Source organism: Elgaria multicarinata, chromosome 22 (assembly GCF_023053635.1).
Source record: "Elgaria multicarinata webbii isolate HBS135686 ecotype San Diego chromosome 22, rElgMul1.1.pri, whole genome shotgun sequence".
NCBI lineage: Eukaryota > Metazoa > Chordata > Lepidosauria > Squamata > Anguidae > Elgaria > Elgaria multicarinata.
Window position 1 is genome coordinate 1,705,442 of NC_086192.1, and position 17,822 is coordinate 1,723,263.

Consider the following 17,822-nt stretch of genomic DNA (forward strand, 5'->3'; position numbering starts at 1 on the left):
TGAAGTGCTGGGGCAGGGGGAGATGGGAAGCGCCTTGGCTCAGGGATGGAGCTGAGAGCCAGGAAGTCCCTGTCAAAATTTTTTAAAAAAACTTCCCTCGAGGGCAGCTGCATTCTCAAGCTCAGCCTCCGCCCACGCTCCAGACAACTTCGGAGTGGTTCTAAGGACCAGCTCGTCGCAAGGACGGCCACGAACGTGTGCCGATCCACAGCGTGCTTTGGGCAGAGCGCGCCGTCCAAATGCAAAGCGTCGTCGTTATGTACCATTGTTTTTTGCCTTTTGGACACGACCACATCGTTCCCTGATGTGACTGCGCAGTTCAAAGTGGCGTGAGCCCAGCGAGAGAACCAAAGCAGGAAAGGGTGTTGGGGAGAGGCAGGAATGCCGCCCGCCCTGCACTTCCTGCTGCCGGCTGCCCCGGGGGCGGCGGCTGCCCTGCTAATTGGGAAGGGAGGACAGACATCTCCAGCTCTGCCCGACGTCTCCGCTGATGGGAGACGTGGCTGTGAAGGAGCAGGCCCCAGAAGGCGCACAGAGAGGGCCCTAACAGTGGCTCATTGCCCCCCCCCCCCGTGTCACGGGGCTCCCCTCACCTTCTTCTGGCATGACTGCCGGATCTCCTCCACCTCCTCGTCTCGGCTCTCCACCTCCTTGGAGTGCGTCTGCCGCAGCCTCTCCATCTCCATCTCTAGCCGGAGCTTGGCCTGATGACAAGAAAACCCGATGAGACCAAAGAAGAAGGGGCTGAACAAAGCCCCACGAGGAGGGGAGGCGGGAAGAACCGGGCCTGTTTAGCCTGGAGAAGGGAAGGCCGAGGGGAGGCGTGAGGGCACTCTTCCAGGACTCGGAAGGTGGTCCCACAGGGGAGGGCCAGGACCTCTTCTCCATCCTCCCAGAGTGCAGGACGCAGAATAAGGGGCTCAAGTGACAGGAAGCCATCAGGAAAAACGTCCTAACGGTCAGAGCGGTTCCTTAATGACCAGCCACGGTTCACTGTACATTTTGCTTCTTTTAAAGTGTTTTATTCTGGTTTTATTTTATTTATCTTGTACACCGCTCTCAAATTTTGAATGGGGAGTGGTATATAAATATTGTAAATAATAAATAAATAAATAAATAAATAAAAATAACAACAACAGAGCAACACGACAATGGAACCAATTGCCTAGGGAGGCTGTGGGCTCTCCCACACTAGAGGCCTTCAAGAGGCAGCTGGACAGCCATCTGTCAGGGATGCTTTAGGGTGGATCCCTGCATGGAGCAGAGGGTTGGACTCGATGGCCTCGTAGGCCCCTTCCAACTCTACGATTCTAGGATTTGATTCGCCCTGCAGGCCAGCAAGGGCCAGGCCACAACAGGAGGAACCAAAGGGACGGATGGGGGAAAGGGACCATTCACGGCCTTGCCGGCGTCCTCCTCCCCCAGGCCAACAGCCTTCCGCAAAGAGACCCATTTTGGAATGGATTGGCAAAAGTACAGCCGACAGCCTGGGTCTGAGATGAAAGCGGAGAAAGCGCATCATCTGGGATCACCTTCCTGGACTGATCAACACAGAGCACTCTGCCGTGCCCTGCCTGGGGCTTCTTTGTGGAGGAGCCCTGCCCTGCCCCTCCGTTGACAGGGTGGATTAAAAATGGATGACTGTTTGGAAGCCTAAGTATGGCAGCCAGAATATCCAGTGGTTTGTGGGATTGTGGGAGCAGTCGAAAACATCTGGAGGGCAAAAGGTTGCCGACTTCTGCTCCACCCTATATATGGAGTTGAAAGGAACATAAAAGGAAGGAGACCTTTGATCATTTCTCTGATAGGACTACTTGGCCCAGCTGTAAAAGTAGGACAACAGCATCAATAACCATTCCTTATTTAGTAGTGAGCTGGCATGATGTGTAGTGATGCCATTTGCACCCTGTGAAGAAGGAGCAGAAGCAGACTGGATTTAAAATCAGCCCTTTTCCCTGCGGATTTAAATAGCGATGATTTCAACATCCATCCGTTCACCCTGTCTGTGGATCTCGCATTCTTCAAGACTCTCACATTGCCCTTCCCACCCGCCCGGGGTGCCCTCCAGATGTTTTGGACTACAGCTCTCTCCAAGCCCCAGACAGCACAGCCGACGGTCAGGCATGACGGGACATGTAGCCCAAAGCGCCTGCAGGGAACCTGGTCGTCTACCCCCACCCTAGGGACTAGCACCCGATCAGACTAGAGTCCAAATCCTTCGGCTCAAGAAGCCAAAGGCAAGAAAGACGCGTTGCCACCTCAGTAGCCGCCCCGTGCATCACCATGCGTTGCGCAGACTCCCTCCCGTCAGAAGCCAAAGGCTTCTTCGCCCGGCCTCTCTAGCGGCCTGGCCCTGGGCCCCCTCAGCTGCCCTTTTCCCGGCCTGCCTGCCTCACACCGAAGAGCCTGTGCGGTGTAACAGCGGGGAGTTCCGGACTAGGACAGGGGAGACCCAGGTCCAAACCAGCCGTGAAGCTTCGTGGGCGACTTTGAGCCAGTCGTTCTCTCGGCCTGAGATACACCATGACGATAAAAACAAAGGAAGCCGTGCACTCTGCCTCGAGGCCCTTGGACAAACGGCAAAGGCCTAAGTGCAAGCCACAAGGTCAGGCTGGAGCCCTGCTCTGCGTGCCCCTGCCGCAGCTGGGAGACCATCGTTTGGGGGCTTTGCTCACTGACTCACCTCGCTCACTCGTGCGCCCTGCCCCACCTCCCAGCACAACCTGTGCGCACGGCCGGCCTGACATCTGCCTCCCTCCCTGCCCTTCACATCGCAACCTGCTTTGTGTCTTCTTGGCTACAGACGGGCAGGCCACGCGCACAGGCCCCAGGGGCCCGGGGGGAGGCAGATGGAAGGCCCGAAGAGATGCTGCTTGGCCCACCTGTGTCAAACCCAGAGGTGGACTGGCACAGCGGGGGAGTCGGCAGCCCCTGACAGCCCACGGTCAGCCTCCGCTTGGCTCCTCCAGGGAAGCACAAGGGGGCCTCCGCACACTTTGTCCAGATGCGGCAACGCCGAGAGCGCCACGAAGAACATCGCCCCTCTGCTCTCCGGAGGGGCCGCCGCGTGACGTGTGTTGCAGCAAACGCAAGGGAGCATCTCGCGGCACCTTAAGGGCCCACCGGGGAGGCTCGGCCTGAGCTCCCCGCACTTGACGAAGCAGGCCGTGTCCACAAGAGCTGACGCCAGAATAAACTCGTTCGTCTTCGCGCTGCCGGACGACTCCTTGCCATCGGACCTCAAGGAGCTCGACACGGCCTCGCCGCCCACCTGCCCCTGGGCTTAAACACCCTTCCGGATGCTGGCAGAGGCCTCCGGCCCGTCCACCGGCTCCATCTAAGAGGCAGGTGGAAGGTGGGCGGCTCTCGTGCCGGATGGCTGCATCTCGTCAGCAGCTGCTGTCTCCCGGCATCTCCCTGCCCCACCGCCCACGCCGGGGCAGGCCATACCTAGAAACAACGGCTCCTGGGATGTAAGCGTGGCTGGTAAACCAAGGCCCGGCATGGGGACTCATCGGTGGGACTGCGGCCTCTGGACCGATGGGCTTCCAAAGGCAGCTACTCACCCGCCTGGCTGCCGCGGCCTCCGCAGCCTGCATGGCCGGGTCTGTCAGCCGGCACCTCCCGGGACACACAGCGGCAGCCGCCTCCTCTGGCTGCTGGAGCCCTAACCTGCTGAACTAGAGCCGCCTTCTCTGCGAGGGCCGGGAGACGAGTCCCAGCAGCTGGCTCAGGTGTGAGCCAAGGGGACGGGACGGGGCGGCCCCCGCCCCCATGAAACCGGCACGCCCAGAAAACCGGCAGAGCCGGAGCCTGCTGGGGAAGAGCGCGGAGCCAAGCCCCGCCCTGGATGTACCTGCTCCAACATCTGGATGGTGCCCGCCTGCTCATCCAGCTCCTCCTCCTGGTCCTTGGCCTTCGCCTCCAAGTCCCGGAGCTGCTTCCTGACTTTGGCGAGGGACGCCTCGTCTTTGGACTCCTGGCAGGAGAGGTCCTGCAGCTCGGCCTCCAGGGAGTCCACCTTCTGTGTGAGGGTCGCGATGTTGGAGTCTTTCTCCTGGGGGGGAAGGAGGGATGGAGGGAGGGAGGGGGGGGAAGGAGGGAAGTCAGCGGCAGGGCAGGCCTGGAGCCAGACCGGCAGTGACCCCGCAAGGGCCCACGCATGGAGGAGACGAGCGGCAAAGAGAGAGCAGGAAGAGGCGCCCTCTCTTCAAGACGCCAGAAGCCAGGGAGTTAAGGGAGGACTCTGGCCGGGCTCTTGGGCAGCGGGGGACGGACGGGTGGCGGGACCACCCACCTCGAGCTGCTGCTTCAGGCTGAAGACCTCAGTGAGGAGCACATCCTTCTCCCGCCCCAGCTTCTCCCGCCCCAGCTTCTCGCGCTGGGCCTCCTCGTGGGCTTGTGAGAGCTCGCTGTCAAACCTACACGTGGCAGAGAGCGGGGGGAGGGGGGAGAAACACACACGCACACGCACGCATCAGGCTCTGCTTATCGGAGGCAGCCACCTGCCCCCCGCGCCGCCCACCCTCAGTACAAGCCCATCTGCTGCACACTTTTTATTTTGGATGAATATTTATGTGCTGTTCTTTCGGGCCCACGCAGGGCCCCCAATTCAGTTCACAGACATAATGATAATTTCTTTTTTAAAAACAAAACAAAACACAAACCCTTAACAATACAAGGAAATTAACAACCAAACAATTAACTTGACAAAAACGCAGTCTCCTGCCTGCAAGTCCCCAGGGATCCGGTGCATGTTGAAAGAGGGCAATTCGGGCCCATCTTTCCGAAGGCCGGGCTGAACGAGGCTTCCTGGGAGAGGGAGTTCCAAAGCCGAGGGGCCTGCACTGATAAGGCCCCGCCCCGACCACACTTCGGACGGTGAAGGGGCCACTCTAGAAGTTCTTAAAAGCTAGGTAGGAATATACAGGGGAAGGTGGCACTGAGGCAAGGCCAGTAGAGCTACGGAGGGCACCGATTCTCATCATTTTTGGCAAGGCGAGTATCAGAAAGGCAAACCCAAGGGTCCCCCCTCCCGCTCCGATTATGAATCGGGCACAGAAACTTCTAAGCTAGGCTTGCCCAACCGGGTGTCCTCCAGAGGTGTTGGACTACAACCCCCAGCAACTCCCAGCTGGTCTCACTCCACCACAAGCCCTGTGCCCCACCCACCATCACCCCCTTTCCTGCCTACGCAGACCTGGGCCACGCTTCTGGAAGAGCTTCTTGTGTCCTACATTTCCCAGGGCTCCCAATGCCCTGGACGCTGCTGAGCATGGCCTTGTCGCTCTCTCTCGGGCCCGGCCAGAGATCCAGCTGCCAGGCAAGGAAAAGGGCCGGGAGGCATCGGGTGAGGAGGCCTCAAACCCCATCAGGCTGCCAGCGATGTTAACCCGGGAGCACGCCAAACAGGAGGCCCTCTGCCAAACCAGAGCCTGGCTGGAAGACGGTCAGTCAGGCCCACTCCAGACTCCAGGGGACGTTCTCGCCCGGCCTCCGCCTCAACCTCACCGTGCGATTTCCCCAGGCTCCGCCCGCCCGTCTGTCCGACCTTATCTCAGCATCCGAGAAAGCTAGACCTTTGCTGTAAAAAAAATGGCGACCATCGCGATCCTCTTTAAAAGGTTTCGCGTGAAGCCGCACTCTGCACTCGCGAACGAAATTCACTGCGGGGTGCCCTGGCAGGAGAGCGACATGCACCCGGTGCTGAGCGCACGGCCGTTGCTTCTCCCAGCTCCGCTTTAATCGTGCTACGTTGGGGAAGGCCGGCGAGGCGCAGCTGCACTCTGGCGCGCCCCAACACAGAAGCCCCGGCTGAAGCAGGAACCGCTCCTGCCGCCTCCTCGCCCCCAGCTCGCCTCCTGAAATTTCCGCGGCCACCCGCTAGCTTGGTCCCCTGCCAACAGCTACCAGCACCCCCCTCCCTCAGTCTTAAACCTGCTCTCAGCGGGGAGGCGCTCTTAACTCCACTGTTTACAAGCCTTTAATTTCCACCAGAAGAGCACAAAGCAGGGAGCAAATTGCAGAGAAGCCTCCGGGTGCCTCTCCTGAATGGCTAATCGACAGATCCTGCCTTTTAGTGGCGCGGAGGGGGAGTTAAGAGAGGCGTGAAGGACGCAAGGGCGGGTGCAGGGAGGCAAGGGGGGGGAGAACACAAGCGCTGAGGGCTGCCAGGCACCCCACCCCCCCACTCACACGCGCCTGCCCAGATCGAAAGGGGTGTGTGTGATCACTATGGTCAGCTGCGTATCTCAACAGCCGGCCTGGCATTGGACCAGAGTGCAGCCGAAACACACGCACCCCCCCCCCCCACACGGCCACAGACGGGCATCAGCCGGCAGCGCCCTCTTCCACAAGACCCGGAAGAGGGGCGCGGGGCCAGCAGCTTTTCCACTGCGTCTGGCTGGCATGAGCTGTGCTTTGGCCAGCAGCCAACCCACGGATGGAACTCGCTGCCACAGGATGGTGGCGGCTGCTACGGCAGGCGGCTTTTAGGAAGGAAAGGGTCCGCCTGTTCTGGGGAGGCTCAGGCCGCTCACAGCTGAAGAGAAGCAGGCAGCCGCAGAGGGACTCGACGGTCGCTGGCGCAGGAGGAGAGGCCCAATTCCAGACTCGGAAGGCCTGGGTTTGAATCCCTGCTCGCACATAAAGCTCCCCAAAGGGACGGGCCTGGGAGAGCCGTCACCTCTGGGGTGTGGGCTGGTTGTGTGGACAGGATGGGGCTTTTACATCCCTCTGGACGAGGTGAAGTGAGCTGGACTCAAGGACCCTGTTCGCCCTTAATGCTAATCCATGGTTAACCCATGGCTTGTAGCCCTACCTAGGGTTTGTCTGGCAGACAATCAAACAAACCAAGGTTCGTTTTCTCCATCCTTGAGTTATTTGTTTCCCTCCTCCTCCTCCGCCCGCTCCCCTTTTTTGTCCCAAATGCCTTTGTGGCACTGTAGTACCGGCATATAGAGCGGCTGGGTTTTTTTTTAACCATTCTTTCCTGCTTCTTCCATAACCTGGCAAAATAACCCATGGTTCTGGGTTCACACGGGACAACAGCCTACAGTTTGAGCAACCCAAAGTTCCCAACCCAACAACAAACCGTGGGTTCTCTTTCTGGGTTGTTCAGGGTAAACCAACCATGGTTTGTTAGCCGCTGACAGGTTCACCCATCTCAACAACCCAGAACTCGACAGTGGGTTGGTGTTGCATGCAAACCCAGCCAAACTGTCTGCCATTCAGGGATCGGAGCAGCTCAGACTTGATTCTGAACCCCCAAATGGGAGACATCTGTGTGGGGTCTAGGGCGTCCTGCCCTACATCTTTACTAGAAGCCTTGCGTACCTCTGCAGGACGGGAGGAGCCAAACACACAGCATGCGTGGATCACGCCAGCGTGCTCTCGCCCATTTCCACCCTGCCTCGGCAGCAAACGGCAGTGTCGTTTGCCCGTTTATTTAGTGACCCGTGTTAAATGTCCAGTCAACTAATCCCCATTCTTCTTTGCGCCGGGTAATAAATAGCAGCATTAACGCCGGCTCTGCTCTTCGGAAATTGAAATTAATTAGGTTGATTCTCTCACTCGCCGGGTCTCCTGTCTCCCCCCTTCTCCTTTTGCCGTGTGATCATTACCATAATGAGATGAAAGCGTCTCTGCTGCTTAATAACATTTTTTAAAAAGCGAGGAGAGCCTCGTAATGGAAGAGGAGATGGCGCAGCGCGCAAGAGGGCGGAGGCGGAGGGGGGGCCTTGATGGGAGGGCGCAGCCCGGGGCCGGCTTTTATGCTAACGGCTCTCCGGACAACTTCTCAATTCCTTAATTGCTCATCATTAGGTGGAACTACCTAGATTCATGGCGGTGAAGGCGCGGAGGCTCTCCTTGTGCCAATTCCGCGCACGAAAGGCGAGTGGCAAAATGAGATGCAGATTGGCACGGCAGAGGGGAGGCGGAGGGACAGCAAGACGCGCCGCAGCTTCGGGGCGGGGGGGGGGCTTACCCTGCAGGCCCGGCTTCACTGAGCTGGCAGCCTCCGCTGGTGTTGGACTGCGATGCCCATAATCCCCCAGCCTGGGGGCATTGCAGTCCAGCACCAGCAGAGGGCATCAAATTGGAAAAGCCTGATATAGAGTGCTGGGTACCCAAAGAGGCGCCAGAGCTCGAGAGAAGGAAGGCGGCAACCTGCAAAATTTGCCACCGCGGGGAGATTGCTGACGTCAGAACACAGAGGATTAAAAAGACGCTCCAACGGGCACCAAATCAACAGTGTATTGGCGGAGGAGGGGGAGCTTCCCCCCACCTGGTACCCTCTGGATGTGTTGGACTACAACCCCCATCATTCCAGCCAGCAAAGCTCTGTGGGAGCTGTAGACCAGGAGGGGGTTTTCTGGGCAGGATGTCCATTTTATGATTGTCACTAGCTTTTATTAATTGCCATGTATATCGCTGTACTGTTTTGATCTTGTGAGCCGCCTTGGGAGGGATGTACCCTAAAAGGAAAAGATTTAAAACTAGCATATTCCCAGCGTTGCTCGGGTCCCGGAGTAACATTAATCCGCCTCTCTCTGCCTGCCACTAATGCTGCTCCCTGTCGCTCTCTTGAGGAGTAGCACCGCCGAGGAGCGAAGGGAGGCATCTCTCGGTGGGCACGGGCAGCTCCAGGCGAGGCATGCTGGGATGTGTAGCCATTTCTTGGCCACGCACGATCCCCCGAGATCCCTCCTAGGGAGGCGGTGGGCTCTTCTCCCACACTGGAGGCCTTCAAGAGGCAGCTGGACAGCCACCTGTCAGGGATGCTTTAGGGCGGATTCCTGCACTGAGCAGGGGGTTGGACATGATGGACTTGGAGGCCCCTCCCAACTCTGCTGTTCTGTGATTCTATGATCCTCGCAGAGTGCAGGACACGGAAAAATGGAATCAAGTTAAAGGAAACCAGATTCCAGCTGGACATCAGGAAAAACTTCCTGTTAGAGCAGTACGACAATAGAATCAGTTGCCTGGTGAGGTGGTGGGCTCTTCTCCCACACGAGAGGCCTTCAAGAGGCAGCTGGAGAACCATCTGTCAGGGATGCTTTAGGGTGGATTCCTGCATGGAGCAGGGGGTTGGACTCGATGGCCTTGGAGGCCCCTTCCAACTCTGCTGTTCTGTGATTCTATGATCTCTGAAATGCCTCCATCTCCCACCAGAGAGAGCATGCGCTTCCCCAAGGCTCGCCCCCCCCCCCCCGACTGGACCCTCACCTGCGCTGCTTCTTCTCCAGCTCATGGCTGCGCCCCTGCTGTCCTTCCAGGTGCAGCTTGGTGTCCTGCAGCTCGGCCGTCAGACGCTGGCACTTCTTCTTCAGCGCCTGCAGCGCGCGCTGGCTCTCCTCGCTGTCGGCCTGCAAGTCAGTCAGCTGCGGACGGAGGGAGGCAGTCACAGGGCAGCGGAGGGCCAAGTCCCAGCAGCAAAAGCCGGAACAAGCAGCCCTGAACAAGCAGCCGGAACAAGCAGCCCTGAACAAGCAGCCCTGAACAAGCAGCCGGAACAAGCAGCCCTGAACAAGCAGCCGGAACAAGCAGCCCTGAACAAGCAGCCCTGAACAAGCAGCCCTGAACAGGCACAGACCCAAACGCAACCAAGGGTTAAGGAGCGCCACCAGCCAGGATCCCGAGGTGGGGGGTGCACTTGTATGTTAATTTTGATTATGTTATTAAGATAAGATATTATGTATTCAATATTCAACATTATGCAGTATGTTGTTGTTGTTGTTTTATGTGAAATGTAAATGTGTATGTTTAAGTAATGTAGAAAAAATAAAAATATATAAAAAAAATTTTTTTTTAAAAAAAAAAGGAGCGCCACCAGCAGAGAGCAAGTGGAGCTCCAGAATTCGGGTGAGGAACCTCTTCCGGCCCAAGAGCTGGGCTCAGCTTCGGAGAAGCTCTCAGGGGCTGCATTGCAGCGGCAGGTGGGGCCAAGAATAGAAAGGAGCTCCAGCGGACTCCAGTTGTGAAGGTCTTCCTGCCAGGAAGCACGCTTAGGAGAGGCATTTCAACCCTTTTGAATTGAGGGCGTGGGGGAGGGCACAAAAGCCAGGAAGGGGGCAGGGCCGAGGGAAGGGGGCGGGGCCACCTGGGGAATCCATATGGGGCGGGATTGGCCCCCAGGTCCAAGGTTCCCCACCCCTCATTTATGGAGCCAATGAGTCCCAGGAAGCTCAAGGGAGCAATGCAAGCCGCAGGGTGAGACAAGAGGTCACGGCGAGGAGCAGCTTGGGGTCTTTCCCCCCCAACCCCTTGCCGACAAGCAACTTGTGCCCCACGTCCCTCCCGACGCACCACGCCCACGGGGTCCATTTTAGGATGGGCGCCCCAGAGGGCGGGGAGGAAAGGAAGGAAGGGTTGGATCTTCACAGTATAGGCGGCACCTGAGCCGGTGAGCCAAGGGCGCAAAGGGTAAAAAGCCAAGCGAGGACCCAATTCTCCGACGCAGGAAAGACAAAGTAAACACGGAAATGGTTTAAAAAGAGAGCAAATGAGCCAAAATCATCAAGCTCCGGCGCCTGCCAAGAGGCCACACACATGTAGTAGGAGCGTGCAAGTTGATCCGATCCCCGAAAGCAAAGGTGGGCAACCTCTGGGCCACCGAACTGATCTGGTCTGCGAAGGCTTGGGGCGCCCTCTGGGGCCCCGCCCACTCCCCTCCCCGAACCCTGCAAGTGCCGGACGAATGCCAGCCGCCCTCCCCCTGGCCCTCTTTCTCTCTGCGATTTGGGGTCGGACCCCTCGCCTGCCAACGGGGAGCCAGTGAACACAGGGGGGCCCTTTCGCGACCTCCGACGGCTGGGATCCTCTGACGCCATCGGCCCACAAAGGGATGGGCGGAAATGGGGTCACCCACCCAATTTAGGTTGGCCACCCATGACTTGAAGGAAGTGGGTCAGGTGATGGCAAAGAAGCAGGTGGCACACTGGTGTGGGGAAGGAGGGCATGCTGGAAGACTGAGGGGGCCAGCAAAGGGCGTGGCCCGGGAGCCCAGGACCAGAGGCTCCGGAGCAGCCCCCGGGGGGAACCGGCTGTCCAGGACTCCCCCGTCAAAGGTGCCGAGGCGGGAGCAGGTGGTGCGTGAACGCCCCCGTGGGCGGGAGGCATGCGGCCAGGGAGGCCTCTCACCCGTCGCTCCTGCTGCCTCTTGCCCTGCTGCTCCACCTCCAGCTTGTCCTCAAACTCCTGCTGCAGGCGCTGCTTGGTGAAATCGATCTCGCGGATGGCGCGCTCGTACTTCAGGCGCCACTCGCCACCTGTGGGTTGGGGGAGGCAGAGAGAGAGAGACAGAGATTGAGAAGCGGTAGGCCATGCATGCTACTAGAGGTGACCCAGGAAGAAACTCGCCCTCACCCTGAGCCAGAGCGGAAGGTTTCATCTGCGGCAGATTCACTTGCCTCAGATACAGTCCCCATCCCATCCCTAAACTTGCCTCTCCAGACCCTGAGGCCTAGAAGCTTAAGGCAGCTTTCAAGGAACTGCTGGACACCTGTCCGTTTTGCGCCATTCATTCTGCTTCCAAATAACCTGGAATAATAATCTCTTAGCAAGGCCTGGAGGCACGGGCAGGCAGAAAGAGAAGACCGCAGGGCGACCGCCAAGCGAAGGAACAGGGAAACCCACCGGAGTCGTCGTCGTCCATCTCGCCATTGAGCTCAGCGGCCCGGATGAGACGGGCCTCCATCACCTCCATCTCCATGGAGTCCATCTGCTTTTTGAGTGCATCGTACTTGGCCTGGTGGGAGAAGAAAGTTGGCTCAGAGCACCAGAGAGGACCGGGCAAAGCAACTGCCCTGATTCCACTCTGTCCTGCTGCCCGGGAGGGGAGGCTCTTGCTGAGCTGCGACGGAGGAGGAGGTCTGGTACAGGCAGGCAGCTCCAGCAGGTGGGCAAAGAACCCAGAAGCCGCTTCCTGACAGGGCGCTCTGCACTTTGTTTTCATGATCCCTTCGCCCATTGCCCGGAGCAAACCCACTGACCCGCCCTTCGCACAGGCAAAGGTTAACTCTGCCAGGCACTTAGGGGCACCGTGCCCACTGCTTCCTGGCACAGCAGAGGCCGCAGCGAGCATAAGCCGAATCCAGGAGTGGCATTTCTGGGCAGTTAGCAAGGCGGCTCGCCTGGCACCCATGCTGTGATCTTTCCGGTGCCAGGGGAATCCTTTTTTGGTTCTCTCGGGCTTTTAAAGCTCGTTTATGCTGCTTTTGATCTCTTTTCTGTAATTGAATTTCACCTTTGGATAGCATATCATCTAGTTGTAATTATTCTTAGTAATTATTCTTAATCATTATCAAAAATGACTCTAGAAACTTCTGCTGAAGGGGAGTATAAAAATATATTAATTAAAAAAAACATAAAGGCAACGGACCACTGATAATCTTACCCTTTTAAAAGAAAAAAGGCCCAGTTCACAGGAACAGGGCAAAGCAGGACCCGCCAGATTTTGGAGAGGAAAAAGGGCAACATTTGTGGTTCGCCATTCTTAGGATGGGTTCACCCAACACGCCAACCCACCATCTGCCATCACGTTGCCTGAACAGAGAGTTTTCTGCAGGGTAGGTTATTATGTCGCCTGAATGCAGCGGGTTTTCCGCAGGGCGGCTTGTTAAGCCTGCAGTGTGATTTATTTTTCTCCCACAAGCCACTTTAAGATCCTACGGCTTGTTGTTGGGTTGTTTGGGGTGATTAACAAGACACGCTGCGCGGTTAACAACCGCGCAAAAAACACACTGCGTTCAGACAATACGAAAGCCCACGGTTCAACAACAACCCACACTGGGTGTGTGTGTGTTAGCATGTGGTGTGAACTCGGCTTTAGTGTCACTTGTGAACCAGGCAGAACGGGGCTCAGTTAACTCCACTCGGGAGAAGTCAGGGCTCAGATATTGGCTCAGCCTTGTGTGGGTCGTCGGGGTTGAGGGGCGTTGGCTCCAAGCCCTCCCCACCCTGCCCTCCGGGCCTCCCCAGAGCACGCCAGCTCCTGGCCCGCTTGGCTGAAATCGGCTGACCTGCAGGTCTTTCATCTCTTTCTCTGCTCGCAGCCGCTCTGCAGTCTCGGCGTCCAGGAGCTGGGACGCCGATTCTCCCGTGTTCCTCTCGTCGGTCAGCTCCGACGTCAACTCTGAAATCTGGAAGAGGGCAAGAGACAGAGGTGGGAAAGGCAGCCCGAAGCAGGGGGGACCTGCGGAGCGGCACTCAGGAAGAGACAGGACAGCAAAAAACTACTGGTGATGAATAAGATCGGGGGTGGGTGTCTGCCCCCCAAAATCTTCAGCTGCAAGGAGCAGTTCTGGGGCAGGGAGGACGTCTCCCATCCCAAACAATGCCTCAGGCTCACCGGGTTTACGTGGCAGCCAATCCTCCTTTTCAAAGGACTCCACCACTAACTGCCCCTTTACATAGCGGTCTTCCTCGCTGCAACAGCCCCGTCTCCCCCTTCCCAAGGCCATCTTAATACACCCCCTTTTGGCTGGGCTGCTTCCCTCGCTGTTAACGTCCTGCTTCTTCAGCAAACCGTAGCCTTAGCGGTGCTTAAACAGCAGCAATGGGGAGAGACTTTAGCTCAATAGGGCAGCAAGTGCTTAGCATGCAGAAGGTCCCAGATTCCACCTCCTCCTAGAGCTGGGAAAGACCCCTTCTCAAGCCCCGGGGAGACGCTGCCAGTTGCAGCAGACCAGCAGTGGGGAGAAGGTCCATCGCCAGGCGGACTTCAACTCCCAGAAGCCCCTGCCGATGATCCGGGACACTGGGAGTGGATTACCAAAACATCTGGAGATCTACTTCCTGCCCACCCTCTGTAGTAGACAGTCCTTGGCTTTCCCACATCAGTCTTCTTTGTGTCCACCTGTGCCCTCTAAGTCACCATCTCCCTGGACATCCTGGCACAGACCTGGAACTTCAAAATAAAGCTCTCAGCGCCAGTTTCAAGGGCCGCACCTTATTCTCCAAGCGGTCGCTGCTCAGACGCAGTTCGTTCCTCTCCTTCTCCACTTTCTCGAGCCGGCTTTTCAGCTGCTGGATCTCCTCCTGCAGGGAGTGCAAGGCAAAGTCAGGCCAAGGCAGCAACTGTCAAGTTCCAGCCGTTCCACCTTGGGATTTGGAATGGCGGCTTAGCGCAGAGGAGGGAGAGAGACTCCCTGGCTTGCTTGGAGTCTTGCTTAAAAGGGGCCTCTCACGCTCAGAGAGCAAACGGGTGGCGACAACGGCTTTGGGTTGGAAAGGAAGTCCCCTGAAGAGAAACCCAGCTGCTCAGCAGCTCAGGTAAAGCCGATCCAATGTGAACGGTTCCCAGAGTCACCGTGCTGCCCTCTGACGACCTCCAAGGCTTGAGCCCCGGACCCCTGAATCGCAAGAGATAAAGGGCTTGCACTTGCAAAGGCGTTGCCTCAGACGAAACCTCATCCGGAGAATGGTTTGGAAGCGTATGAAGACAGTTCTGTGCTAAAACTAGGGAGTCACATGTGGAGGACGTGCCGGGGTTGATTCCCAGCATTTCCAGTGAAAAGTATCAGGTAACAGGCGATGGGGAAAGACCCTTCGCTGCCTGAGACAACCCTGCTAGTGAGAGGAGGCCGTTTTTTCTTGAGGAGAAGGCAGCTTGCTGTTCCTAAAGAAAGCAGGCCTGGCCCGGCAACCACCAGGAATCCGTACCAAAGTGGCTCCGATTTCTTTGGAGGGAGCCAAGGAGAAGGAGAAGGCGAAAAGGAGTGGCAGGAAAGGGGGAAAGGCCCCCAGGAGGAGGAGGAGGAGGCGGAGGAGGAGGAGGGCCTTCTCTGCTGTGGCACCCCGGAATGAGCTCCCTGGCGAGGTTCGCCTGGCACCTGCGTTATACTCGTTTTGATGCCAGGTGAAGACCTTCTTACTTCCCCAGTATTTTAACACTTTTATCATCTTAAGTCTTTTAACCTTGCTGTTTTAAATCTGCATTTTAAATCTGTATAGATCTCTGTACTGCTTCTCGGTTTCATCCTGGCTGTGCTTTTTATATTGTGCTTTTTATACTGTGGTTTGTTTTTATACTCTGAATTGTATTGGATGGTTTTAACTTTTGCGAACTGCCCAGAGAGCTTTGGCTATTGGGCGGTATAGAAATGCAATGAACAAAGGAAGGAAGGAGGGAAGGCCTAGTTTTATGGATCTCCTGACCAAAAAGATCCATCAGCCGGGAAGGCGGAAGAGACTCTCTGCCCACATCCACTTGGGGGGCAGCCCGTTCACACATCGGGCCGCGTCTCCATTTGGCTCAGGCCCCCCCTTTCCGCAGGGGGGCGAATCACTGGGGCACGTCAGCAGGATGGAGGAGGCTTCCCAATACATAGGTGAAAGGTCAAGTACTGCCAAGGCTAGGTTTCCCCAACCAGGCATCTTCTACATGGATTGGACTACAACTCCCATCATCCCCAGACAGCATGGCCAACCCACGTGGGAGGTGCCCGGTCGGGGAATGCCGGTGTAGACGTCACACTGAACATAAGAGGAGCCCTGAGGCTGGATCTGACCAAGGCTCCATCCAGTCCAGCACTCTGTTCACACAAGGGCCGAGCAGCCGCCGGCCAGGGATGAACAAGCAGGACACGGTGCAACAGCACCCTCCCGCCCATGTTCCCCAGCAACTGGCGCACACAGGCTGACTGCCTCGGACACTGGATTGCAAGCTCCTTGCAGCAGAGGCTCGTTTTAGGGGAGGAGCCACGGCACCGGCTCTGCACGTGAGCCCAGTCTCCTGGAACAGGATCGCCAGAGCGGGGAACACAGGGAAGGTCCGTCCGGGGCTGGGTGAGGCGGTCCAACGCTGCTCCTTTGACACACGCCCGCTCGCCCCACTGGAGCAGGTGCTCCCCTTGCCTCCCACGCGCAGGTGGCCATACGTACATCTTTGCCCCGGATCTGGTCCTCGGTCAGCTGGACTTCGATGAGCGGCCTGACGGTGGTGAAGAGTTTCCACCAGGGCCAGCCTTTCACCCCCTTGTTCTTCTTGATGTTCTTCTGCACGCAACGGATCGCCAAGTCCTGAATCTGTGTGTTTTGTGGGGCGGGGGGGGGGGGGGCAGAAGAGAGCATCCAGTCAAGAGAACCTTCCTGGCGTCCCCAAGTGAGCAGCAGTCCAACTCAGAACGCTTTCCCAGCGGGGGTGTCACTGACCCCTGTGAAGCCCCAGAGCAGGGCTGGCGTCAGGGGTAGGCATGGCCGGGCACCAGTCCGGCCCCCACCGCTGCACCCCCCCACCCCACCAGTCCCCGGCCCCTGCTGCTGCTGCTGCTGCTCCTATGGCTCCTTGCTCTCACTACCTGCCTTCTCTAAGGACGGGAACAGAGAGAGCAGCTTTCTTGCCTCGCCTCACGCTCTGGCGGAAGGATCCACAACTTGGGTTGAGAAGGAGAGGGCAAGTGAAAAGAAAAGCAGGAGGGGTCCACGGAGGGGGGCCCTAAACCTGGAGCCGGGGCTGCTTCAGAGCCCAAAGGAGGCAGGCAGGCAGGCAGGCAGGCAGGCAGGGCTCCTACTATTTTTCTGCAACATTACAGGGCGCGGAGCAGGAGGGAGGAGGGGGAGGGGGCCCAAACGCCAGGAGGAAGCAGGGCGCTTACTCTTAAATTAGTTATCGTCTCGTCTTTTTCTTATTATCGTTCTTCGCCGCTCGCAAACACACCTTCTCCCCCAAACCCAGCCGTAAAGCCTAATCTTGCCGAAAACGCAGGACCCCGCTTGGACGTCTCTGTTCTACGCACTCCGTAATAAATCGAGTAGCTGACACAGCTCTTTAATCTTAACATAATAGCCTCTCTGCCCCCCGCCCTGCTGCGGGGAGAGCGCCTCCACCTCCTAACCCAAGCGCAGCAGGGAGAGAACCAGGAGGGACAGGCAGGCATCCTCTCAAGGGAACTGGGACCCAGATCTCTGGAGCCGAACTGTGAGGTCCCCACGATGGCTTGGGTGGGTGGGTGGGGCAGGGCGGGCTCCAGGCTCTTTCAGCCATTCCAAATCTATGCCAATGCAGGAGGCACCTCAGCCTCCAAGGCAACGGAGAGGGACCCGCTTCTGTCCTGAGTTCCTGCGGAGAGCGCAGGGGCACCGGGGGCAAAAGGATTCCGCCTTCCCCGGATCCGCCCTGGAAGGACAAGAGTCCTTATCCAAAGGAAAGCTCTGCATCTCTCACCCGCCGGCCATTCCCAGAAATGAGGGCGATGGCCTTCCTAAAGCCCCTGCAGTGCGCCCGGCGCTGCAGGACAACAAAATATGGGACGAGCCCGTGCTGGAAGAAGTACAACAGAAGCCAAGAGGGTAAGCGTGGGGGACGGAGGGCGCTGAAGGCCGGCCCACGGCTGCGAGCTGCTTCTTCAACATGGCCAATAAATGGGCAATCCTGAGAGGTTTTAAGGAGAGGGGAGCATCAATGGTGCTCTACGATAGCCTTCCCGTTCTAGGCAGCTAGCCTTCCCGTTCTAGGTGCCAAGTTGGGGAAGGCTGCTCTAGAGGAAAGAGGGAGAGGGAAGCCATTTGCCCCACACCATCCTGCCCCAAGGGAGCCTGGGTCAAGGAGTTCCCCAGAAAGCTGCCCCCTCAACACACACACAACAGCCCTACGCAGCTGAACAAGAGAGACAAAACACCCACATTTCCTTTAGGGCCCGGCCCACCTCCCCGAAATGACGGGGAAGGCTGAGGCAGCTCCACCACCTGGGCGGATGTTGGGGGAAGAGACCCCCGCACACACACACACACACAGACGCACACTCTCTGTACCTGCGGGGAGGTGAAAGAGCCGCCTTCCCCCGGCCCTAGTGACACTCTTCAGGGAGCCTGCGAGTCTG

General features: G+C 57.8%; 1 protein-coding gene across 6 annotated transcripts in view; it reads right to left on the reverse strand.

Moving 5' to 3' along the window:
- The window catches only part of MYO18A (myosin XVIIIA), a 124,872-nt gene that overhangs the window by 31,700 nt on the left and 75,350 nt on the right, over nucleotides 1-17,822 (reverse strand). For all 6 annotated transcript variants that reach the window (XM_063146401.1, XM_063146400.1, XM_063146398.1 and 3 more), the window contains 9 exons: nucleotides 15,886-16,029; nucleotides 13,951-14,040; nucleotides 13,023-13,142; nucleotides 11,638-11,749; nucleotides 11,143-11,270; nucleotides 9,229-9,383; nucleotides 4,298-4,421; nucleotides 3,857-4,057; nucleotides 594-704 (listed from right to left, as the gene is read on the reverse strand). In XM_063146401.1, coding sequence (XP_063002471.1) covers nucleotides 594-704; nucleotides 3,857-4,057; nucleotides 4,298-4,421; nucleotides 9,229-9,383; nucleotides 11,143-11,270; nucleotides 11,638-11,749; nucleotides 13,023-13,142; nucleotides 13,951-14,040; nucleotides 15,886-16,029 — 1,185 coding nt within the window. The remainder of the gene's footprint in view (nucleotides 1-593; nucleotides 705-3,856; nucleotides 4,058-4,297; nucleotides 4,422-9,228; nucleotides 9,384-11,142; nucleotides 11,271-11,637; nucleotides 11,750-13,022; nucleotides 13,143-13,950; nucleotides 14,041-15,885; nucleotides 16,030-17,822) is intronic.